A 27,123-nucleotide genomic window follows, 5' to 3' on the forward strand; every position below is an offset into this window, starting at 1 on the left:
TTTAGTCTTCTGAGTTTTTGGACTCGTGCTGGAGCCTATCCTCAGGGAACTTCTCTCTAGCAGCTTTTTAAATGCACCGTTGTTGCTACTTTGTCATGTGCTTTATAGTCAAGGTGTCTGTGTGAACATCTTGAGCAGTTAACTAGGTAGCCTCTTCTATCTTTGCATTTTCTATCTCTTCTGTCTTCTCAATTCTGATCTGATATGTATTTTTTCATAAGGTTTGGTTTTGTGCAGCCAGAATTAGACCCCTGCCTCTTTCTGCATTTTCCTGCTCTTAGACACTGCCAAATCTTCTTGCTATTTGCTTGGTCTGCTATTTTTAATGTAAAGGTAAAGGTTCCCCTTACTCATATGTGCTAGTCATTTCCGACTCTAGGGAGCAGTGCTCATCTACGTTTCAAAGCCGAAGAGCCAGTGTTGTCCAAAGACATCTCCGTGGTCATGTGGCGGCATGACTAAATGCCGAAGGCGCACAGAACGCTGTTACCTTCCCACTAAAGGTGGTTCCTATTTTTCTACTTGCATTTTTACATGCTTTCGAACTGCTAGGTTGGCAGAAACTGGGACAAGTAACGGGAGCTCCTTCTGTTACACAGTGCTAGGGATTTGAACCACTAAATTCCCGACCTTTCTGATCGACACGCTCAGCGTCTTACCCACTGAGCAACCACATCCCTTAATTTTTAATGTAGTGACCAATTAACACTTTATCTTATCATTTCTCTTTTCTATTCTTCTTTCGTTTGTTCTTCTGGAGCATTAGTCTCTTCACTACTTAGTTAAGCATTTATGACGTACTAACCAGTGGATCTTCTTCACTGACCTTCAGATATTATTCCAATGGCCTTTCTTCTTCAACTGTCCAGTGTACTTGCAATATTCCACATCCACCTATTTTCCTTGTGTCAACACTGCTGTGCTGATGAAGGTCCTGCATCAATGTCATTATTTTTCTGTTCTTTCTATCCTGAGCTTTTTGTTCTCTTTGGGTCAAGTTTACTATTCTACCTGTCTATCTAATAACTGGAATTGCCCAGGTGTTCATTGTCTTGATGGTATTTCCTCCACTGAATTAGGATAAGATCTTAACTCTTCACTTTCATGTATTCACTTCTAACCTTCTTCTTGACTTCAGTATGCTTGATTTTGTCAGCTTGATGGATGCCCGGGTATTTGTAGTTATTTTCTTCATCCAGACCCTTGATGTAATTTCCATAGAGAATCTTGATTCCTTCAATTTTCACTGCTTTTCCCATATTAGAGGTGAGGATGGCACATTTCTCCAGTCCAAACTCCATTGCAATATTTTGGTTGTATAGTGATTCTATTTCAGATGATATTTTCCACACAAGTTCAGATCATCCATGCAAAGGAGATGGGATACCACAACTTGGCAGATGTTTTTGACATTTGAGAGTTATGTCATGACTTGTTCAGTATTGTTGACAAAGGAATCAGTGCTATGAAAAACTGTAGTAGTGAGTCTTCTCTGCTGTTTGAACAGTTTCCTTTTTGCTCAGGTGAAAAGACCTTGTTTTCAATTAAATGATGTAGAACTGCATCAGTTACCATATCAGTTACAAACTTGGAAGTTATTAGCGGGCAGGAAATTGGACTTTAGTTGTCTGGTGCTGCCCTTTTGTAGGATGTTTCATTATCAATTAGGTTTTGTTATTATATGATTCACTGGAACATTTATAAAAATTATCATGTGCCAGTAATGATAAATTGATGGGAACAGAGAGTTGAAAAAGTAGATGAAAAGAGCAGGTTAAAATATTGTGGGATTTCCAAATACAAACTGATAAAAATCTTGGCTCATAACAGACCAGATTTAACTATGGTTGAAAAGAAAAATATTTCAATAATTGTGACAATTCCAGGAGAAAATAGATAATAAAAGAAATTGGAGAAAAAATCACAAAATATAAAGATCTGAAAAATCTAAAAAATTAATCATCACGGCATAAACCAGCTGTGGTGATCCCAGTGATTATTGGCAAATTGGATACCATATACCCAAAAATCTTGGGCAACATTAGAATATCTGCACATTGACAAAATTTCCATCTTTCAATTGCAAAAATCCGCACTGCTTGAATTCACACATATACCACATCGATACATTACAACACCCTGGAATCTTAGGAAGAACTCGATGTACTATATTTGAAAGCCAACATCCATTAAAGAACTGTGATTTTACATTTTTTCTACATTAATAATAATAAGCCAACCACTTTCAAACAGCTCTTGAGTCTGTGTGTGTGTGTAAGACAAACTTTATGGAGGTGAGGACATTATGAAAAATGTTGTTACACATTGTAACAATGTAAAATAGTATTTTCAGTTCTGGACTGCGCCTGGAAGATCATGGTTCAGTTCCCCACTTGACCTGGAAATGTCTAATTTTGGATTAATCATTTTATCTATGCCAAAACTATTTCACAAGATTGTTGTTGACTCTGAGATTTTAATATGAATGCAAAAAGCAAAAAACAAAATGCAAAAAGCAAAAAACAAAAATCAAATTAGTAGCGCAAAAGAAATATTCTGATCTACTTATTGCAATCTATCTGTCTGTTCAATTATAGGGGGCATATCCAAGGTTTCTAAGAGCTTCAGGCAGTGCCAGACAGTACTAATTGTCATTACTCTCATCATGGAAATTAAGCAGCAGTAGTAGCAGCTCATCTGATAGCATTTAGAGTTCCTGACAGCTATTTTCATTTGGAATGTGACAAACAAAGGTAAGAAAATTAAATACACTTTGTCTCTTTTAAGTATACAGGGTAATTCTAATTCATTTCCCCCTTTAAAGCAAGGAAAAACAGAATAAGAAACATAAACTATAATTTCAATATATGAAGTTCCAGCTAATTCCATAAAAGCTAACAATCTCTTGGTATAGCAACAGTAAAATCCTGGATTTGAGATTTGGGTGTATGGATCAGGACTCCAGGGATGATGGGGCGGGGAAGGGGAAGAGATAATGGTTGATGATTTCTTTATAGTATGGACACACTGTCACTTCTTATTTATATATCAACCAACTCTGCACTATGAAGTCTGTGTTGGAGAATGGCTGGAACAGTCTAAAGAAGGATTCTTCCTCTCATGTTTATCACATGGAAATTATCAAAGGTCGGATAAAATAACACTATATTTTATAGTCGAACTCCACATTTGTATATGTATATCAGAATGTGTGTGTGAAGGCACTTATTATTTTTCTTTGGAAGACCAAAGTGTAACCTAACAAAGATATAATACATGAAAGATTGTGTGCAACATTTTAAGCAAAATTGGCACATTAAGTACTTCATCTTTTGCACAATGCAGTCAGATTATACATTTACTGTAACTTCATTGCTTTCCATATGACGGATAGCAATTCCTGAACTAAAATGCCTCAAAGTTTCAACAGTAGAAAGCTGTTATTTTATAAAGTGCTAGAAATATTATTAGCATAGGTTGTTGAAAACCACTTTACAAGTCTGTAGAAAGTCTGCAATACTAATTACAGAAACTCCTTATAACCCCAGCATTGCAGTTACAATTTCCACATGTTTGGATGTAAATTATTTTCAAGAATCACTTTTCAAATAAATCGATTTCCCATGGTTAAGAAATTCAAGGGGAAAATGCTACTGAAAATATCTCTATATCATATAGAATCATTGTGAGTTGATCAGCCTTCATGAATTTGACAAGTCAAACAAACGGCTAATAGAGCATGTTTGTGCATCTAAGTAAGCCAGGTTTGCAATAAAGCATTTACTTAGCCTATACCTATGGCAGGTAGACACAATGGCATTGCAGATCTAGAAGCCACTAGCCTCCACTGTACTTTTTTCAGCTGGGAAACAATGACAGGTAAGACTATTATCAAGGTATTTGCATTTTTCCATAGTTTATATTTGAATTATTTCTTGTGCAGTATAGTTTAGGACGGATTTTCTTCTCTGAAGCAGCAACATCCCAGAAAGTGAGTAGAAATATATAAGATGGAGCACTGCTGGAGCAGTATTGTACCTATAATGAACTCTAAATCATCCTTAACCCTCATTGTTTAGATTCAATCAAGTTGTTTTTTGAATAGTTTAGTAAATATTTCAAACTTAGGGATTTTCTTCTCAAACTCAAATATTTTCTTCCATAATAATAAAAAAACATGGTTATTAAAAAGTTAATATTTATAAATTAAATATGGCATAAAAGCATACAGAGGTGAACTGAACCAAAGTTGAATCCCAGAAAGGAATGAAAACAAGAAGGCTGAAATTAAAACATTCTGCTGCAGGCCATAGTCTTGAATTTTTTTAGAAGATACTAATTTCAAATGAAATAGGTGACCAGAAAACCCAGAGGTATGGAGAGAGAGAGTCATTTAGGTGACATGGCTGGTACTGAAATTTGATTGACAAAAAAATAAATTCCCACCAGGCTCTCTCACATTTCAGCTACAATTATATTAACAGTATTTAGTGTATTAGTGGTTCAGAGTTAAGTTGGCATTTCAGTAGAAAGGAAAGTTGAGCCAGAGTGGACACAGTTTACATCATGGAATAAACAAGTTAGCAAAGCATCAACATAATCTACACACTCTTTAGTCAGCAAAAGTAGCAGCTATTCCATGGAAGACAGGGTGGAAATAATTGTTATTGCCATTTACTGTAGTTTGCACTTCTAGCTTTCAGAATTGGCAAAAAAAAAAGTCACTGGAGTTCTCTGTAAATTCTTCCATCCAGCAAATAAGCAGAACCCACAGAACAGCTCATATCCAATATCTGAAGATTTATCCAAAGCAAAATTGTTTAATTTTACACTTCAGTGCTAGTTTTCTTAGCTGACAGCTTTTGCCTGACACAAACATCTCACTCACAACAGCTTAGTTTAAAGCATCAATATATGTTGGGCAGAAGAATTATATGCAGAGCATTCCTATCTTTGCATTTTGTCCATTAGGAAGACAGGAGTTTTGCAATCATTCAATGTAAGAGGAGGATAATAAAGATTGGTGGGAATGATCTACATTTAATCAAAATCCTCAGTTTGCCAGAGCTAATATTAGCTCAAGACTTGGTAAGAACCAGGCTCAAGAGATTTCAAAGGCATTAAAACAAGCACATCTTTCCAATGGCACCCCACCTGAGTTTCAGAGTATTTCAGAGTGGAATATCTGCTGAAGATTAAACTTTGACAGCAAGTTGCTGCCATTTTAAACACTCAAAATGTACTGCTTGATACATCAATTAGATGTTGCACTGTGGAAGTTAACTGGTACCATGCCACTGAGAAAAATCACCTCCTGCTAGAAAATTCTGAAACTTGTTGCTGCCACTAATAAAGCTGTACCGAGAGAGGTTGAAATGAGTGCAATTGTCATCTATGGTAGTAGTGATAGTATTACTGCAAGAAAGCTAAGACCATCCCTCTCAGTGCCCTTGTTAAAGTGCCATTATTGTTGGGATCAAACCGCATTGGCATTTTTAAGAATGAAAAATCTTTTTCATCTTTTTTACAGATCATATCAAATCAATAAAACTGTGGGAAGTATGAGCAAAAGTTGTCAGCTATATTGAGAGAAGGAGAAACTCATGGTTTTTCTAAATCTTTGGGCTAGCCTTGATACATGTTCTAAATTCAGCTCTACAATCTTTGTACTAGCATCACACTATGCCTAAATGACTAAAATGAGTAGCATAAGCTAACATCTCCTAACAGTTTTCAAGGAAAAGCATCCCACTTCTTGTCCCTATAATCAAACTACCTTAAAATAAAGTGCCAGGTAACACAGCAGCTTATTACCGCACATCATGAGGTGCATCAAGTTCCAATGCAGTCTCTCATATAACATCTTTGGCCTCATATCTATGGAGAGAGCATGTTAAAGCCCAAGCAGAAATAAGAGGTGGAATCATTTCAGAATAGATCAGTTCCAAGAGCAACAACAAACCCAGTATCTCCTGCTGGATCATTCTCAAGCTCCAGTTAGCCTACAACCTTTCCCCCTCAATGGTCAGTTGTTTCCAGCAAGCTAAAATAGGACTGCATTCTTCTACTGCACTTCTCATTACTGATATCTATAGCCATACTATCTTGTAGGCTCTATGTTTCATGCCTTGGTATTTCATTTGTTATGACCATAACAATATTTATTATGATAATAACAAATAGCCAGAGAATTTCTTTTGTATTCAAACAGAAATGAATTTCCATAACTACTAACTGTATGTGATTACCTAATGGCATCCCTCAGCTAATAGAAAACACTGTGACCCATTCGTGACTTAGATCCATAGTAATGGGAGAGGATTTCATTTTAAATGTATCTCTTCTTTGTAGGAAATGGATGCTAACTTCCATATTCCATATTGTTTTAAAGTGTATCTAGCCTTGTAAGTCACAGGAGCACAGTCCATCTGCTGAAGAATTACTATATCGCCAAGTACTAATTTAAAAAACCATCTACAATCACCAATATTGTTATAAATTTAAATATAGAAAAGTGAAATTTTTCAAGACTTAATAGCTTTAACAGCTAATGTGGTCTTTATGGTAGGAAAACCATTTGTCCTATTGCAAAGAGTTTATACTTGTCATAAAGGTTGCAAGACACTTTACACACACACACACACACACACACACACTTTTTTATTTCTTTATTTAATTTCTATTTTTACTTTTTTCTTTGCACTTTTTATCCTTTCTATTCTGTGTTTTAAGTTTAATTTGTATTAGATATTACTATTACAATATATATAAAACATATTCTTCCCTCCATTCCAAATACATTTTTAGTTATTTGAGTGTAAGAAAATTTTGTCAAGACCACATATAGTACATACAATATGTGAGATATTTTCTAGGAGGAAATGGAATTTTGATGTTGGCATATCAGTCTGTGGCTTGCTTAGCAATTTTCAGATGACTGAATATAAATCAGTTGAAGTTACATGTAATGAGCAATTGTTGATAATCTCAATATATTTCACAACAAATGAGAAAAAGACGTAACAGAGAATATATACAGTTCAGTGTTGAAATGTGAAGTTCTTGATGCCTTTTGAATTTGGTTATTTACTTGCAGATGTTTCATTACCCAACAAGGCAACTTCCTAGTTGGTTAATGATACCTAGTTAAGCAATAAAATTTATTTAATAAATCAATTTATATAGCTGCCCAACTCACACAGGGTAACTTACAAACAACCAAGCCATGGAGATGTACATCATTTCCACTACTGAAACTCCCTGCATACATTGGGGATCTTCACATGGCCACTTTGAGTTCATTTTGTAACACTGAAATCTGCCCATATTGAAAATTACTGTTCTCTAGGATTACAGGAGAAAAAAGATAACTGTAAACTATTTAATGTTCCTCATACAGCACTATGCAATGATTTTGCTTGTGTATTGCCTTTATTTTACAAAAGAAAGCCATGATGGGATGCGGAGTAGGAGGATAAACTCCAAAGATGTTCATTTACATAGTTTTAGATTAGGTCAAAGGTTCATTTTCTCACCACCTCCTAGGGATATAAAGAAAACATATTTAATAAATAACTCACACAAAAAAAGCTCCCAAGGAAATGAAAACCAGAATGCAGTCCTCTGATCAAGTTCTCAAAAATGAATCCTTGTTTGACATTTTCTCATTTGATCATTTTTTTTCTTTTGACATTATAAAGAGTTAGCTTTGAGCAGCTGCTCTGCTCTGATCCAAAGAACACAATAGTAAGAATCCAATCGTGGGTCTGTTTTACCCAGGGAAATATTTTGATTTGGTAAAAGTAGACTTTGTGCTCTCTTATTCTCTCTTTAATTATATCCATGCAGGAAGAAGAGTCATTAGAAAACCTGTCATCAAAAAGTGCAAATCCAAACACAGCTTGGCCTGGACAGCCTTTGGAAATTGCTGGAATGCACTAGTACTTTTATTTACGAGCCAAATGTTTAAGCAATGTTATAGTTGTGTAACCCACCGGAGAACATGGAAAACCATTAGCAATTTCCTATGGGATGCTATCTCCGAGTTCTTCAAATTACAGGATGAACCTACATTTTTATTTTTTAAAAAGGGCAGAATGTTTTTGTTTCAAAGGTTTCATTGGAACATCACGTTATAAATTTGTCACGTCTTGGTAATAAACTTGAAGCCTGTTAAGTCCCTCTGCCTATTTCTATTACTTTCCACAGAATACTTAGTAAGAATGAAGAATTTCATGGCATTACCAGAAGTATTAAACTATAAAAGGCTAGAGTAGAACAAAGATGTCCAGTGTTTTAAGGTGAGCCCTCTCGGAAAACACTAAAATCATACTAAAAGAAAACAACTGAGAAGGTTAAAAAAAAAAAACCTGAAGAATATGCCAATGAACAATAGAGAAAAAGAATACGCCAATGAACAACAGAGAAACTATCCAATCTTGTAGTTTGCAAAGGACGCTATAATGCAGTGGTGTCAAACTCAAGGCCCGGGGGCCAGATATGGCCCGCGGAGTACTTAGATCTGGCCCACGGGATTTCCCTGGAAGCAGGGAAGGACTGGTCTGCAATGCTTCTGCCAGCAAAAACAGGCTTCCAAGCTCTATTTTTGGCTGCCACAGCCTCCCACAACACTCTGTCAGTGAAAACGGAGCTTGGGAGGGCTGCGTACCGCAGAGTGTTGGGCCGCCACAGGCTCCCCCAATAGGAGTGACATCAAGCTGGCCATGCCCACCCTGGCCACACACATCCCAGCCCCCCTGAGGTCAAACATGACCCTGACGTAGCCCTAAATGAAATCGAGTTTGACATCCCTGCTCTAATGGGAAACAAAATCCTGGAAAGGAAAATGTTGCTATGCAGCAGAGCTAGACAAAGGCAAACCAGATAAACTTTTTTTTCATTATTTGTTTAGTAGAGCGAGCGAGGGTAAGGGCATTGGAGTACATTAGTATTTTTCATAAAGTAATTAGGCCATTTTTGTATCTAACTATGGACATGTGACAACTGAACTTTTCTTGTCAGTTCGAAACATTTTACTATTTCTCCAAGTACCTTCTTCAGTCTGAAGAAAATGTTCTGACACATTTGTCAAAATACATATATACATACTCTCACATTCTAGAAAAAATTGGTATATAGCCTTTCTCTACCTTACCTACTCAGGCCCACGTACAATTATCATTCAAATACATTAACAGTGCACAATGGAAGGAAACACTTTCTTAGTTTACTACCTTTTTTTTTCAAAAGAGCTAGCAACACCTCTTACCTTAATGCAAAGCTATTCCTTAAAATAACTCTTTTTCATTTTAAATTGGTCTGGAGTCACCATCACAGGAAGGGGGGAAAATCGCACATTGAAACATTGGCAAATGTTAAATTCTTTGTACCTATGACAATTTAAATGCACTGATCTAAAGCAGGTCATTTATTTTCTGAACTAAATTACTAATCCACACTTGATGGCATTTCTCTCTTTCTTTGTAGGCCTCAGTTTTGAATTTTTTGAATTTATAAATTACATGTTTATACCTCTTGCAACTCAAGGTAGTTTACAATTCTATCCTTTGGTCTCCCATGACAGTATGCTATGTGTAATGATAACAAAATGTAATTTAACAATATCAATTAGGAATAACTAATCTGATCTCAAAAAAAACCTTGCTAGCTCATTAGTTAGAGCATGACCCTCAATCACAAGGTTGTGGATTCAAGTCCCATGTTGGGTGGCTGTAGTTTTTTAGCCAATTTGGTGTAGTGGTTAAGGTCCAAGATAAGGCCCAGGTGATTCCCTCTGCATCAGCCTAATTTATCCCACAGGAATGTTGTTGTGGGGAAAAAAAGAATTAGCTATCTTAAATTTATTAAGGTTTGCTACCTTAATTATACAAAATAAGATTGGGATATAAATATAATAATAAACAATAGCATGTCAGACAATTTTTGAACATTAAAATGCTGCTAGTGATTAAGGGAATATCTATTTATAAACTCAAATCACTCCTAATAATATTTTATTTCTAGAAAAAAAATTCTTATCAGTGTATACTTGATTTGGCAGAGCACAAGTTTGGAATTTAGTATGATGCAAATATGAAACTTTTTGAGCAGAATTTCATAAGCAATTTTCTCATGACTCAACTATAGGACCTCAACGGTGGATCAATACTCAGAATTACGATATCAGAGTGTTTCATGTAATAGTCTGTGGTCACCATCTTTATTATGCTGCAGTATATACAATTAGATAAATACATATCAAATTCAAGAAGACTTTCTTTGTGCAATATTTTCTTTTTGCATTTGGAGAAAATGGAAGGGTAAACTAAAAAGACTGGAAAGATAGACATTTACATCTTTAAAAAATAAATATTTCTTACATCGTAAACTTGGTTTTTCCTTTGAACAGATACTCTTTTATTACAAAGCTTCATATTTTACTTTTACCTTTTCGTCTAATTCCTGTTTTATTATGTTGCATTTTCGCTTAATTTTTGCATTTTCTTCTTCCTTGTGGGTTAGCTCCAATGACAGCTTATCGCATTCGATTTTCATTTTTTCTACTTGCCGACGATGAGCTTTTACAAAATTTCTTTCTTCTGTAAGTTCTGACTATTGGAAGGAAACCAGACAAGAAATGAAGTGTTTGATATTTCATATGAATGGTACAGATATTTACAGGAAAATACTGTTTAAAAAAATTATCTTGTACTCATTGATGTTTCTTCACACCCAATAGATTCCCAGTTTTATTAAGGGAGGAAACAGGTTTATCCAGACAAGTAAGTAAGAGTGAAACTACAACTGTGGTAAAGAGAAAATATAGCATTAAAATAAAAGCAAGTTTGAAATCAAATTTTAACTTTTTTTTTCAAACTAAATCCCCATCTGGTTTATTTATTGTCAATACAATAATTACATAGTGAAAAATGGTATTTTAACTCAATTTATTCTGATTTATTAAACATAAAATATTTATAGGAATAATTGAAATGTTATATAATAATGAGCAGTTTATACCAGAGGTGTAAAACTGGCAGCCCACAGGCTGGCTGCATCATGCGCAGGACATGCCCACCCCAGCTCTGCAAAGGGGAAAAATGTCACAAAACGTCACGTGACAGCAACGTGACACTGCGAGTTTGACACCCGTGGTTTATACTGTTAGTACTAATCTGACCAGATGCTTTCCACCAACATTTCCCATAAATGAATGGGACCAAATCAGGCAATGATGGGTCAGGAAAGACAGTTTGGAATCACAACAGACAGCACAATGACAATCCAATGTTAAAAAGGCAAATTCTATGCTTTGAATCATTAGAAGGAGAATTCAAGCAGAATTATCAATATAATTATCTACATCTTTTATACAGTAAAGCCCATAGAGAGATTACATTTAGAGTATTGATGGCATAGCTAAAGCATCTCCTCTATTCAGAAATTTTATTACTTGGAATAAAGGAAGGAAAAGGGACACTTAATAGTTATAGCACTTACTTATATACCGCTTCATAATGCTTTATAGCCCTCTCTAAGTGCTTTACAGAGTGAGCCTATTGCCCTGACAATCTGGGTCCCCATTTTACCAAGCTTGAAAGGATGGATGAGTCAATCTTGAGCCAGTCAGGATTGACTCGTGGAGGTGGGCAGAGTCAGCCTGCAAACCTGCATTTTAACCACTGTGCCACCATAGCTCCATAATAGACTGATGATATAAACCCTCACTTACCCTTTCTGATTTATACCATCTATACAATTGTTCTCAAGCCACATGGAACCTCTTGAACAACACCCATATCATTCCCGACCTACACCTCTGCACATCTTTTTTCCTTCCCCCATCCAGCAGTGTTTTATTTTGGATTCTCCAGTGACTTTCTCCCTGGAAGCTTTCCAGAAGCAAAGTAAATGGGGAAGCCAGCAGGCGTTTGTGGGATGGAGATAATGACAGAATGACAGGAAGAAAGAGAAGGAAGAGAAAGGAAGAAAAATTTCTTATGCTTCCTGCCAGCTTCCCACAAGGAAATTCAATGAGGAAGTCAGCATGAATTTATGTCAGATGTGCCTTCTTCAAAATTTAAGAAAGGAAACCCCCAACTCCATTGTTTCAGAGAAAATATACTTTTACTGAATATGAAGTGAAAGCAACGAAAATAAAGCAAGATCTGAGGCTAAAGGTGCGAAATTGTATCAAAAGTTTACCCTCCCCCGCAACAACCCCAAGCTGAATGTCCAATCTCCAGCCTCCAAGGGTGTCATGTGGGGTGCATCTTCAGGTGGCTTAATCCATCTGGTATGCAGAGACAGTTGACTTGACCAGGCCTAAACAACTCCATTCAGCATGCACAGAAGATGGCGAGAACAAAACTCCCTCTTCACTCCGAGATATCTCCTCCAGCACACTTCCCCTCCCAAAAACCGAAACCCCCTCCTCCTCCCGTTACTATGGCAGCCGATAGCAAGAAAATGATATAGAGGCTGACAAGTTGGAGGTTGCTCCCATTCCTACTGCTTTTTTTAACCCACCATAGTCATTCTGCTTCTCTGTTCAGGTAAGGACATATCTCTGAAAAGACAACCCAATGGGACATTGGTTGTCTAGTTTGAACTAAATGTAAGGATGTTCAGAACTGATAGAGTGTCTCCCCCCCCCCCAGAGTACATAGTTAAATTAGAATTTGCTACTAACAACTATAATAATGGTAGCCAATTTGGATATTTTTTTAAAGGTATGGAAAGATTCATGGAGGATTAATATACTGTGACTACTAATATTGATGGTTCTTTACTATCTTCTTGCCTTAAATGCTGATGACTCAAAAGTGATTATGGAAGGAGGTCCAAATCTATATGTTTCCTAATGTAGTCAATTGTTTACTATGTGATACAGAATATTGGATTAGATGGGCCTACGGCCTGATCCCACAAAACTCTTCTCTGTTCTCAATACTGCACCTGCCTTGTGTAAAATTTTCAGATTATGATAACCATTCATCCAGTCTTGCCTATACAGCTCTTTCTTTAAAACAAAAAAATAAGTTAGACAATATGTAAAAACAAAATAATTTTGGTAAAGGTCAACAGCCACATAAAATATTACCCCAAGTATCACACTGTTCAGCCAGCAATTCATCAGAACCCGACTTCATTAAATCCCATCTATACCATACTATGCAATAATAATGACTAGATGTTGACCATCTCAGAGATACCTTCAACTTTCCAATGTGATTAACTGCCTCCTCTTTTTCTTGGTTGAATAGCTTCATCATCTCTTGGACACTTTGATCATGTTTAGTTTTCATCTGCTTCAGTTCTGACTGAAGTTCTCCTAGCTCCTGTTTGTGGACATCTCTTTCCAGTTTCAATTGCTTATTGATTGTAGTCATCTCCTCCTGAACAGACTCTATTTGCTTCTGAAGTTCCATCACTAATTTCGCCATTTCTTTTTTGGATTTCTTCTCTTCTGCTACTTGATTGGCCAAGTCAGCCCGAACAGCACTCAAGTTTTTTATAACCTCTTGCATCTCTGACAATCTTGCTTGATCCTTTTCATGGATCACGTTGATATTTGCAAGTTCTTCCTCTAAATGCTGTTTTTCAGTTCTTATTTGAGTCTGTATTAGGCTCTCCTTTTGCAGTTTGTTCTCAAGGTTATCCACAGTTTTTCTAACATCTCTGGTATCTTGTTCAAAAGCCATCTGCAAGGATCTAGCTTCACTGAGTTTCATTTCTTTAGAGTGCAGCTCCTCTTCTTGTCTGGCCCTTTTCTCAAGAACATCTGTCAGTTCCTTTTGAAGATTTTCCATCTGGTGCATAGTTGAAAGGAGCTGGCTCTTCAATTCATCCTTTTCTTTAAGAACCTAGAGTCCAAATGAAATAGGGCAAAGGTGAGTGGTTTAAGGATCTGTTATGGGAAGAAAAAGCACAAAATACCATTGTTCAAAATAAAAGGCAAATAATCAAAAAGAAGAAATGATCACTGATCAAATGATCAAAAAAGGAAATGATCAATGTATCATTGCATAAAATTTGCTAATTTCACTAACAATGTGATTGGATGATTGGTAGATTATGTACATCTTTATATGATATAGTTTGCAAGTCTGGAGTTTACTGGTATACTACTCCTTCAACTAAACATATAAGCAAACTTCATAGGATTGTTACCTGCTTTTCATTATTTAAATATTCAAGCAAAATTTTCATATTTGCATAAATACATATATACAAAGCCAGCACTTCACAAATTCTGAAAGGCCAATGTATGTATTTGATTCAGAATAGATTTTGAAGTTATACATAAGGTGATAGAAAAACCAACGCCCCCCCCCCCCGCCCCATTCTGTTTTGTTATTACAGGGGTGTAAAACTCAAGGCCCACAGGCTGGATCTAGCCTGTGAGGTGCTTAGATCTGGAAACAGAAAAAGTCCAGCCCACATTCCTTAGCCCAACCTAGGCTGACCGGGTGCTGATCTACAACCTGGTGGCAGCCATTTTCACTGGCAGAGTGCTGTAGGAGGACGTTGCAGCTGAAAACAGAGCTTGGGAGGGCCAAGGGTATCCCTCTCAAGCTCTGTTTTTGTTGGCAGTGTTGGCAGAGTGCTGGAGCAGGCTGTTGCAGCTGAAAATGGAATTCAGGAGGGGCACCCACAGCCCTCCCAAGCTCTGTTTTTGTTGGCAGAGTGCTAGCAAACAAACTACTAGCAAAAGTGGCATTTGATCACAAATTTGATCCCCTTTTGCATTTGAGCGTCCAAGAAGGTACAGGAAAGGAGAAAGGAGAAAGGAAAAGAGGAAAGACAAAGACAAAGACAAAGAAAAAGATAGGATGATGGGAAGAGAGCAAGAACAGAAAAGAAAGAGGGGAAGGAAGAAGAAAGGAAAATGAAGAGGAAGGAAAAAGAAGAAAAGAGAAAAAGGAAGGAAGGAAGATTATAATGAGAGGGTGGGAGGGTCTGAGGGAAGTCCTATCTTAGCACTTGGCCATCAGCAGCCTTGCTGCTCTTTCGCCAACCCTTTGTGCCTTCTCCTGACCTCTTCTGGTAGTCTCCCATTCTATCGCTGAGGATGCTTTGGTTACAAACTGGGTCTTCTTGCATGGAGAGGGAGTTGGCCTCCCTCTTACACAGACACTTTTCCTTCCTGCACATACCAAGAGCAACTTTGCCAAAGAGAACAGCAGCAGCAGTCTTGGGGAAGAGGTAAGCTCAGCTGAGCACCCCCTCGGGGAGTGGGGCTGGGCTGGGCTGTGGGGTCCTCTGTGTGACCTGACAGGGATGGTGAGGCTCCTCTGGAGGACAAGGGTTTGACCATCTCCCTGTTCTCGCCTTCCTCTCCTGGAGACAGTGGATGCCCTCAGCCCTACCCGGGCCATCACAGATGGCCCCGACACAAGTTACATCAAGCTGTCTATGCTCAGCCTGCCATGGCCCCCCAAAGGCAAACACAACCCTGTGTGTTTGCGGCCCGCAATGAAATCGAGATGAACACCCCTTGTTATTAGAAGGATTAACCAGATTCAATATTTGTTTTTTAAAGTAAATATGTATCTCCCTTGCATTTTTTTTTTTTTTTTGCTGTTAAAAATAACCAAACATGCAGGCCATTGAGTTAAACTCAAATCCTGATAACTGTACAGGTAAAAGCCATTCAACTTAATGTCTCCCTAGAAATAATTGGAGCTGTTCATTCAAGTAATTTCCCTGATTTTGGATCCTTCCACTGCCTTTCCCCGTTTTTAATTTGCCTCAACTCTGCCAAGCACAGAAAGTTTTTCAAGTTTCTCTCTAGTATCACATAGTTAAAATATATGAATTTATGCTTGATGCTCCTTAACGCTAAACAATAGTTTACTTTTATTTTTTCCATGATGGACTAACTAGTTCTCTTTGCAGTTCATTGTTTTCTGAGAAGCTGTCTCCAAATCCATAATTTAATGACATCTATCTTTTTTCCTTTGTTCTTACTCAATATCCAGCTTTCACAATTTCACTGGAGAAAATGATTGATTTAACTATCCTGATCTTTGTTGCCATAGAAATAGCCTATACTTCATGATATAGTTTATCACTATCTTTCTCCCTAAAATTAATTTACTTCCTCAACAATCTATCCATCTTTATGCTTGAGTTGAAAAAACTTATAAACTGTAAACTGTAAACTATTTATAGTCTTTACTTCTTCAAAGGCAACTGTGAGTTCACTAAGCAGCTGGTTGAGTTTAACTTTGTCATTTTAATATTCAACATTAATTCATATTTTTCACTTTCTGTCATTTACTTATCTATCACATACCATCCATTTCACTTTAGTGATTCTAGGAAGTGTAAAATTAAAAAAAATCATAGCATAAAAGCAGCTCATTTTCTCTTACTAATTAACTCTTCATTTTCATTTAACAAGTTGGAATTATCTGCATTATTTCAAGTGATTAGATGCCTGCTGTTTTTTTCTTCCAATAGACTACTCTTCCAATATTTAACTTAATTACATAATAGATTTAACATTCTTGTCTCTCCTCTTTCTCTTGAACCAGTCTCTTCAAAGTTAGTTCTTACAATAACTTCTTGCTCATTGTACAAGCTCCTCAAAAGAGTAATTAGAGGCTCTGGCATGTTCATAAGTCTTAATATGGTCTACATTCAGGCATTATCTACCCAGTCAAAGCCCTTTCAGATTTGAATGGTTTGGCATTTTTCACACCTGCCCAGCCCTAACTGTTTTTATCCCCTTTCTGGATTATTCTTGGTTTATTTGCCAAGAAATATACTTCTACCACCAGCATTGATCTTAAGAGAATGGAATTACTGAGCCCTCTCAACTATATTAAGTAATCATATAAAAATCATCAAAGACAAAATACAAAATATGTCTGTACATTTATGTATGTATGTATGTATGTATGTATGTATGTATGTATGCATGCATGCATGTATGTATATCATCTCCTATCCTAAATTGTCGAACACTCCACACAACCTGTATTAAACATTGCTATTTACATTTAGACTAAATTCAAATTATCCTCTTTTCCCTCTAAGCAGTCGCCTACTATTAGGCCATTCAGCAAAATCTTGGGTCCTTAGAACCTTGTGTTAACCTTCTCTTCCTCCCCCCAAAACATCTTGCCAATATTCATTTTTATTGTGCCCTTTTGAAGATTTTAAGAATCCTGACCTATTGCGAACTAAAGGGTTGAGCTGCATTTTATCTAAGACGGGAAAACTTTTAAATTCTGCTAAGTATAATTTGCATTGACAGAATGTAAAGAAAATGAATGATTAATTATAAACCAAGCAAGAAAATCCACCAACTTGTCAATGTGGTGTATATCACATTGAAGCCTTCTCACAACATTAAAAAAAAAAGCTTTTCAGTATTAAATCTGTGTTTCCTATGTTGGCTGATTATTTTGAAACTGCAATCATAAGCTTAATTATTGCTTTCAGGTTGCTGATGGCTATCTGCCAAAACTGTCCTCTTTGCATGGTTTTACCTCTAGGGTAGAAGGTCTAATTTACTATTTTCACACCAGTCATTTTTCTCCCATATTTATTATCACATCAAAATATACTTTTTTTTTAAGTATTTAAGGGATTTTTTTTTCTGTTTCTGGATATTATTCATGAACATTTAATTTCAATATGAATTGGTATTTTAAATGTTAATTTTTCAACTGATCACCAAAATTGAAAATTATATTGCATTACTGAGCATAACTGTTAGTTCCTTCCTTCTGGGCAAATACAGAGTGAAACAAGACAAAGACTTCCCAAAGAGTCTCAAACTTCACACTGGGGTATCCTTTTAGAAGCAGTGGTGACCTATTTTCCTATTTGGGAAACTGAACTGCTATTTCTAGAGAGAATGCAAATGAAAATCTATTGAGACTATCAACTAGTCAAACCTGCATATAAACTACCAGTTCAGAGTCAATCTGGCTATCAGGGCTGTCTGACTCCCAATCTGACAAAACATATTTTGCACCTCCAAAAGCAAATCCATCAAGAGGATTGTAAGCTACTTGGAGGTATCTGTTTTTTCACTACTGGAAAGAAGAGGCTTAGCTTTATAAAGCTCAGGGAAAAACCTGCTGGAAAAGCTATAAAAGAAATCCAAGTAGGCATGTGCAATCCTTATCTGTAATCAGCCACAGGGTAGAGAAAAACCAATTGTTTACATTTGTTTTGCATCCTTTACTTATTTATTAAGTAGGACTTATGTGCCACTCCAAATTTCAACCTTCATCAATATTCTACTTTCACAGATGTATTTTCTCTACAATTCCTGAAGCCCAGGCCCTTTAAAATAGCTTCCAACTGAGATTTTGAAGGGGGGGGGGACTACACTTTTAGCCTTCCAAAAGACCATGAAGACCTGGCTCTTTCCCTACGTATTTGTGTAGGAAGGGGGTTGAGTCAATGAATCAATAGTATGTGTAGTTCTGATGCCTTGGTGAGAAGGGTACAATGTGTTTTTATGGTGTAGGTTTTTATTGGTTACTGTATCTGCCTAGGATCACTGTATAAGAAAGGAAGCCACCTAAGTTCTTTAAATAAATAAAAGCTCAGCCATTAATGTTGACTGAAAAGTCACAAAGTTGTATTCCCAACAGATAAAGAGTAACTTAACACGAAAAGATGCCTTGTATCTTTGCAGCATAAAACAGCAGAAGAATGAAGACAGTATCCCAGACAGAATACAGTTATCCCTAACAACAAAGTGCTTAGAATGTGTTTTATTTTATCGGATGATCAAAACTGGACAGCTTTCTAAAAATTATACTCGATAATCTTCTTATGTTTAAAATCTTCAATCCTAGAAATTATTTTTTTTTTAATTCTTTGGTAATAGTTTTTAAGTACATTACAGAGTTGCCAATTTTGATGAGGCAAGGTGGAGGGAAACAATTCTAGATCATTCCCTTCTTAATTTATAATATTTCTTACAGGAGAAGTGTGAGAATAGTTGTGCTAATCAAAGACTGATCTAGTATAGCATTAGGGAGAAAACATGTGAGTCTAATGAGCATAAGCCCACTGATATTAACTCGAGATAAATTAGCCATGACTAATTGATTTTAGTGATTTACGTAAATATAATCTAAGTTGGACTAATTTGAATTTCACCCAATTACCATCTGTGATCAGTTTTAATTCTTAAAAAATTACCTTGTCTTTTGATTAAATTATACTTTTTTTGTTATTTCAATGTTTCCTACTGAAAGCCATATCTCACCAGGCCTCCCCATTCACTACTAGTATAATGTGTTTTAATAATAGTTCAAAACAATTACAAGAATTAATTTCAATAGTTTTAAACCAGTCCTTTCCAAACTTTTTCCTTCATTACCCAAAACTGCTTATCAGAAAATCCTTTTTACAGTTTATCAGAGAGACCTTATTTAAGTGCCACTGTTTGATAGGGTTTGTGTGACATTACCCAAAGAAAAATCAGTTTTGCTCAATTTGGGTAATTTATCTAGGTTTAGGAAGCACTGTTTTTTAAACTGTATCGGAAGAATAGCAAATATTTACATATTGCAAAGTTATTGATTAAAGGAAATAAAAAATGTATACCATACCAATTTGTTCTTCTCCATCAACTGGCTATGAAGTTCACTTTGTTTTCCTTTTTCATGTTCTAGTTTTTTACACCTTAGCTTCCAGCATCGAATTGATTCCTGAGCTTTGAGTTTTAACTCTTCCTTTTTCTTCTCAGTCTCTAGCCTTAGTACTTCAGATTGTTTGAATTCAGCTAGGTACTTCTCTGCTTCCTTGATCGATTCTTCTAGTTGCTGACCTAGCTCTGTAACCTGTAATTCTGCAGCTCTGCACTCATTTTCACAGATTTTATAGTTGCTCTGTATCTCTTTCAGTTGGCTCATCATCCTTTGCTGCTGGTTGTCCCTCTTTTCCAAGTCAGCTGTTAAAGCCTAGAAGCCAGCACAACATATTAAGACCTATGCTTACAGACAGATACATACAAACTTAAGGTTTACATATAACAAAAACAAATTTATTTGAATACATGGAGAGCAGCAAAGCAATTTTTCAGTTTCATGCAATTATGTTTATTTAAGACACTATTATTTGTTCATTTACAATATTTATAGCCTGTTCCAAACTAAAAAGATTCTTGGCAAGGTACAGCAAGGTCAAAAAAGCAAGCAATTAAATTAGTTACAATTATTGATAAGCAACCAAAAGTCTAATATGCGTCTCCTAAGTCCCATTAAGCTGCACTAATTAAAGGCTAAAAGAATAAATATTGTTTATTCTTCATTATTTGCAATGAACAAAATACTTTGCACTCTCATGCATTGACATGCCTGGAACGTATCTCTAAAATGCATCTATTATGCTACAGGGAAAAGGCAAACATAAAAAGAATCTGACACTATGCACACATCCAACTTAAAATGACATTTGCTAAATCTTATAACTTGGCTCTCTAAGAATGTAAAAATAAAAATTCCCAATATAAAAAAGGACAATTTGTAACTGGACCATGTTCAAATATACAAAATTCTACCTATAAATATTATATTTATAAAACTAGCTGGCCTATTCCCCTGAACAGCTTGATCATTACATTCTGGGGGAAAAACAGAAATATTTTCCACTTTAAAAAATATTCTTGAATATATACCAAAAAAACACCTTCATGTTGAGTAACATTGTATGTCTGTACAAGGTGTGTGGAATCAACAAGATATGTCGGAATATTGTCTTTGGTTCACCTGACACAGATATGAATGTAATTCCTAAAGCTCTAGGAAACTCTATATAGCAGTTATGTTAAATATAATAAGAATATAAATATAAATATAAATATAAATATAAATATATATATATATATATATATATATATATATATATATATATATATATGTGTGTGTGTGTATATATATATATATATATATATATATATGTTTGTGTGTGTGTGTGTGTGTGTGTATGTGTATGTGTATGTATATGTATATGTATACATACATACATACATACATGCATACAGACATACATGTAGTAATAATAATAGTAACAATAACCACCCTATCACCTTATGTGGAAGTATTGAAAAAGAAAAGTCATAACATCCAATGGAAAAAAATCCACATAAAGAACTGATAAGTATTTATTGTTCTTTGCTGCTTGATGACAGCTTAGACAGCTTCCATAGAGCCATTTAAAATAACAATACAATAAGGAGACATCTCAAAGCTTGTCACCAACCAAGAGCTAGAAACATTTAACCACAACCATTTATTATTGTTATTCTAAATAAATGATTTTGCACACTGTGGTCATTATAGCTGAAATTACACTTTGTAATTGAGCATTTCTCTAAAATGCAAAAGACTTTCATACTCTTAACACTTGTGGATATTTTTTGATCATCAAGCACACTAGAAAATCTTATTCATATATTTTTAAAGTGGTGTTTTATATACTCAGCTGAATTCAACAACAAAGGAACGTTTTTATTAATTAAATGTAACTTGTAAGATCCATGGATTCAAATTCATTGACAGATGTGAAGAGACACTAAAAACAATGAAATGGTTACTTTTATTCTTCAATAAATGTTATCAAATGTCTCACCTCTGTGCTAATTTTTCCCTTTCAACAGTTGTAATTGCTTCCCATCTGGTGATAATATTAAAAGATACAGTCCTAAATAATGGCCTCTTCAACTTTTCTGAATCATTAAAAATAATTATTTCTCCACAAAGCCTTGAGGGAAAGATATTGTACATACAACTATAGTTTCTATGTAGTATTTAATAAAATAAGATTCAATGTTTAAGCAATGTACAGAAAATACTGTTAAATTAATTGAAAACATTTATCTTACATGAAAAAATGACCTCTATTTTATTAGCGGTTCATATTTTTTCATAAACAAGGCAAACTTTTTAAATTAATATTATTTTCTTTAAAGCACAAGGATACATAATTAATTCCTACACATCAACTAACTGATAAAAATCACAATAATCCTGTTATCTTCCAATGAAATATCTATGCAAAATGTATAATCCATACATTTTACCATTATCCACCAACCTATTTAATATGGCAAGAAAATAAAACAAAAAGAATCCCATACCAAATCAGCTATCTCCTTGGTCAACAAGAAACACAACAGACAATGCATGCCAAATTGCACTTTATTCATATAAATTTGTTTCAATGTAATTTTTAAAATGTTTTTTTTTTGCTGACTTTGAAGCGATTATGGAACAGAAGCTAAATACTTAAACACACAAAAGACAATGATACTTATATTAGCTATTAGAACTATTCCCCAATCCATATTAGAACAACACCTTTATCACACCAACTTATATTTGGTAAACATTTACATCAAAAACTCATACATTTCTATACTTCTACTATGTCCATACTCAACACATAGCTTTTTATTATTTATAGACATCTTTAATGCATCCTGTGTATATTACACATTTCCCTAGCTGATGTCATACAAGAAACAATATATTGAATTGGGCTTTAGATTAGACAACTTTGGAGGCATAAAATATTGTGACCTTTGCTTGCACAAGTGACATATTGACCCAAATCTGCCAAAGTGGCTGATAGTATCTTTAATATTATCAGGAAATACCACATGTACCACAGATATGACAAAGGGTGGTAACTAATTTTCCTCTTCTCTATATTAGTAAAAAAATTAAGCCATTAATCAAAGCACTAAAAGGCATCAAAGATCAATCTTGGGTCCAACTAGAAACAACCATGGCATAGATTAATTTTAAAAAGAGATAAATTGTGTGATTTTAAGATCAACAGATAGCTCTCTTACATAAAGATTAATTCATATGGATAATCTTGTAAACTGCAAGATATCACCACCATGGCTAAAACCCTGCAGCTACCCTTTCAATGTTCTCTGGCCTAAGCAGGTGCCATAATTTCTGCGACACTAGAATACAATCGCTAGGCTTCCACTTTTATATCTGCTGATCCAGATTTTTTTGAAGGGCATTTTTCCCCCCAACCAGGTGAATATTTCCTTTCCACCAATCACTTGGGCAAGAGTGCTATATCTATCTTGCAGACATGTTCAAACTACCAAAATCATGATTGTCAGATCTTATTCTCAACTGTGGCTTGGCTGGATAGAAGTTATGGCAAGGTGTTAGATTTTGATGGATTTTGAAAAAAGATTTTGATGTCCCCACCTCTTTTAGTCTTTTGCAAGGCATTAAAGACTTGGCTGTTTCACTAGGCATTTGGGTTAGATGGTTAGAAAAAAACTGCTATTACTGATGGGAAATGAGATTATTTATCTTTGATTGCCAGGCGATTATGTTTGGTGGATTTGTATCTTTTAATCTTGTGAGTCACCCAGAGCTACTTAAGTAGGGTAGATGGCTATATAAATCAAATAAATAAATGACTGTGGCTGCTCAGTTATGCATTAGTACAAAAATCAGGACAATGGCAAAGCAAGAGAAATGAAGGGGAACTAATGATACGTTTACTGAAGATTCAAATTGCTTTGATTGAAGATGTTCAGATTACAATCTACATGAATGTTTGATGGCTTCAGGATGAGGCTACAATTGCCCAGCAATCCTCAAAGCAGTCATTGCTACAATCTTAATCCTTCATAGCATCAAACAGAGCCTAGTTGACTGTCTTCTCCCATTGTTTATTTTAGAACTGTCTATGCAGACAAGTGCCTCACTACCTCCAATCTGTTTCTTGTAATTTCTTTCACAATAAAGAAATCTAGAAAAACCTGCAGCTTTTGTAACAACCACATAAACCATTGTACTTTTAAATGTTAAAAAAAACTAAACATAAAAATTTTGTTTTGAAGCAAATGTTCAGATATTAAGACTCTATTTTTATCATGCAGAACATTAAACACAATGTACAAACACAGGCTTATATAAGACCACACGTAGAATTCCCATGAATCTTTAGAAGGAAAATCAAAATGTTTTGGTGAAGTAATGTCCAATTTATCCAATTTATTAAGTAGAAGTTAAATCTGAAACAAATCAACTAATTGCAACCATCCCTAATTGTTTTCCACAGCGATTATTTTCCATATCATTGCAATTGCAAAGAGAAAGAAATGCAGGACAATCTTAAGAACATGCCAGGAAATTTAGAAAATAAAATGATGCATGGATATGTCCTTACGTCAGCATAACAACAATTGCTATGTCAGAATCCAAGAACATATGGTGAACTCACTCTTCAGTTAATTGGATTTTTAAAAAAATCACTATTCAGTATAATTTTAGATTGTTTGTTTGTGGATGAATTTTGAACAGTAACATATAACTGCGTCTACTTTCATGCTGACACCTACATTTAATACAATAAATATGAATGCTACACATTATTCCATAACTTCTATTTACTGAAAAGTAATCAAACAAAGCATCATACTTCCAAATAGACTTTCAAATATATATTTAAGTTGAAAGAAATGTCTCAATAGAGCTTAACTTTCCATCGGATATATATTTCCCACAAGTCATCATACTAGGTAGCTGCAGTTTTAGGATATAAAATAATCAAACTGCAAAAGTAAAGGGGAAAAAAATCTTTCAATATTTTTTAAAAAATAAGTAAAAAGTCAAGGAAATGTTCTGTTTACTAATGGGAGAAAGTGACAAGAAGATGGCAGAGGAAAGATGGAGAAAGAGGAGCTGCTTTATTTCTTATTTCCATCTGTCCTTATGCAAAAAAGAACACCAAAAAGCCTAACCTCTCAAAAGCAGCACAGTGGGAGACAGAACAGCAATGGAGATCCAAATAGATAAGAAATTGATGAAAGAACACCTATCCGCTTTAGACAATTTCAAATTGCCAAGACCAGATGGTTTACATCCCATGGTTCTGAAGGAGCTGGCAGATGTGATTTCAGAACCACTGAACAAAATCTTTCAGACTCCTGGAGCACTGGGGAACTGCCAGAGGACTGGGAAAGAGCTGATGTGATTCCAAGCTTCAAGAAAGAGGGGGAGGGAGAGTGAATCCAGGAATCTAGCTTGATATCAATACCTATAAAAAATCTGGAAAAGCTAATTGAGAAGCAGTTTTGTGAACACCTAGAAATGAACAAAGCAATCAGAGAGATGTATAAATCTTAAGTTTTCCTCCAATGAGCTTCATTAATAGTTTTAATATAGTATTTAACTTGGTTTGATATTGATATTGTTGGGAGTTGAAATTGGTTCTTTTGGATTTTACCACAACTGCTTCAATGTTTACAGTATTTTTTCATATTCTTATAAGCTGTCAGAAGTCTTGGTGGATTTGGAAATGTATCAATTCAATAGAAAAATAAATTTCCATCTCTCTCTCTCTCTCTCTCTCTCTTTCTCTCTCTCTCCATATATATTGTATATATGTATGCATGTATGTATGATGTATGTTGTATGTATGTATATGTATACAGTACTCCCTAATGACTTTGATTACACACACACACAAACACACATATACTCTTTTGAACTGCTAGGTGGGCAGGAGCTGGGGCAAGTAACAGACCCCTGTTCCAGTCTCAAATCCGGGCTATCAACTTTCCATCTGACAACTCAGCATCTTTAAACTGCTGAGCTATCATTCCCCTATTTATTTGTTTTGTTATGTTTGGTTTATTGTTGGTATTCTATTCTTCCACTCAGTTTGTTCACTTTTATAGGCATTTTTTTCTTATTTGTAAGCAAAATTGCTAAGGGGAGTCTCCAAATTTGATTAATAAATAAATGTGTTTACAGGAAATAGTAATCCAATAATACCTAATGACCCACAGATTCCCCATTTTTCAGGAAGGAAAAGTGTATATTAAAACTTTATGTATTAAAAACTCCTTAGGCTGTTGCAGAAATTGGATAGAATAGAATTAGGACCAAATATGTATGAAAATGTTAAAAAGCAGTAGTTACAGAATATACTAATTTATAATAGGAATTTGCCTGTAGTTTTAATTTTTAAAGTGACATTTTCAAATTAAATAAACTAAGTCCATATGGTACAGATATCTGATCCTACCAGATATGACGTGCTACTTAATCTCATTCAGATAAATTGCTTATGATACCTAATGTTAGTAATTAATACACCCTTCTATTTGACTGCATTGACTTCTGGTAACCAGACGACCAAAAATTCATATGTTGAAGTAAATCATATTTTGAGCATTTTTTCAAATCCCTAATAAAGTTTTGGTTTTGCTGAGTTTTTAAAAAAAATCATCATCTTAAATGTAAGATTAACTTTGGAAATCAATTAACTTTGAAAAATGAAAAGAGTATTTTTGTAAACTTTAACTAGGAAAACCCACGCATATACAGGTGAAACTCAAAAAATTAGAATATCGTGCAAAAGTTCATTTATTTCAGTAATGAAACTTAAAGGATAAAACTAACATGAGATAGACTCATTACATGCAAAGCAAGATAGTTCAAGCTGTGATTTGTCATAATTGTGATGATTATGGCTTACAGCTCATGAAAACCCCAAATCCACAAACTCAGAAAATTAGAATAGTACATGCAATCAATAAAACAAGGATTCTCCATAAAACAATATTGGACCTCTGAAAAGTATAAGCATGCATATGTACTCAGTACTGGGTTTGGGCCCCTTTTGCAGAAATTACTGCCTCAATGCGGTGTGGCATGGAAGCTATCAGCCTGTGGCACTTCTGAGGTGTTTTGGAAGACTAAGATGCTTCAATAGCAGCCTTCAGCTCTTCTGCATTGTTCGGTATCATGTCTCTCATCTTTCTCTTGGCAATGCCCCATAGATTCTCTATGGGGTTCAGGTCAGGCGAGTTTGCTGGCCAATCAAGCACAATAATTCCAGGATCATTGACTCACGTTTTGGTGCTTTTGGCAGTATGGGCAGGTGGCAGGTCCTGCTGGAAAATGAAGTTAGCATCTCCATAAAGCTCATCTGCGGAAGGAAGCATGAAGTGCTCCAAAATCTCCTGGTAGAAAAGTTGCGCTAACCCTGGACTTAATGAAGCACAGTGGACCAACACCAGCAGATGACATGGCTCTCCAAATCAACACAGACTGTAGAAACTTCACACTGGACTTCAAGCATCTTGCAGTGTGTGCC

The 27,123-nt window shown here is 35.3% G+C and overlaps 1 protein-coding gene across 2 annotated transcripts in view; it reads right to left on the reverse strand.

Annotated features, from left to right (window-relative positions):
- Window positions 1–27,123, reverse strand: part of CEP128 (centrosomal protein 128) — a 184,917-nt gene that overhangs the window by 116,779 nt on the left and 41,015 nt on the right. For both annotated transcript variants that reach the window (XM_032232414.1, XM_032232421.1), the window contains exons 13-15: window positions 19,590–19,940; window positions 13,215–13,865; window positions 10,447–10,611 (exon numbers count right to left, since the gene is read on the reverse strand). In XM_032232414.1, the coding sequence (XP_032088305.1) occupies window positions 10,447–10,611; window positions 13,215–13,865; window positions 19,590–19,940 (1,167 nt within the window). The remainder of the gene's footprint in view (window positions 1–10,446; window positions 10,612–13,214; window positions 13,866–19,589; window positions 19,941–27,123) is intronic.

This window comes from Thamnophis elegans, chromosome 1, assembly GCF_009769535.1.
Source record: "Thamnophis elegans isolate rThaEle1 chromosome 1, rThaEle1.pri, whole genome shotgun sequence".
Classification (NCBI taxonomy): domain Eukaryota; kingdom Metazoa; phylum Chordata; class Lepidosauria; order Squamata; family Colubridae; genus Thamnophis; species Thamnophis elegans.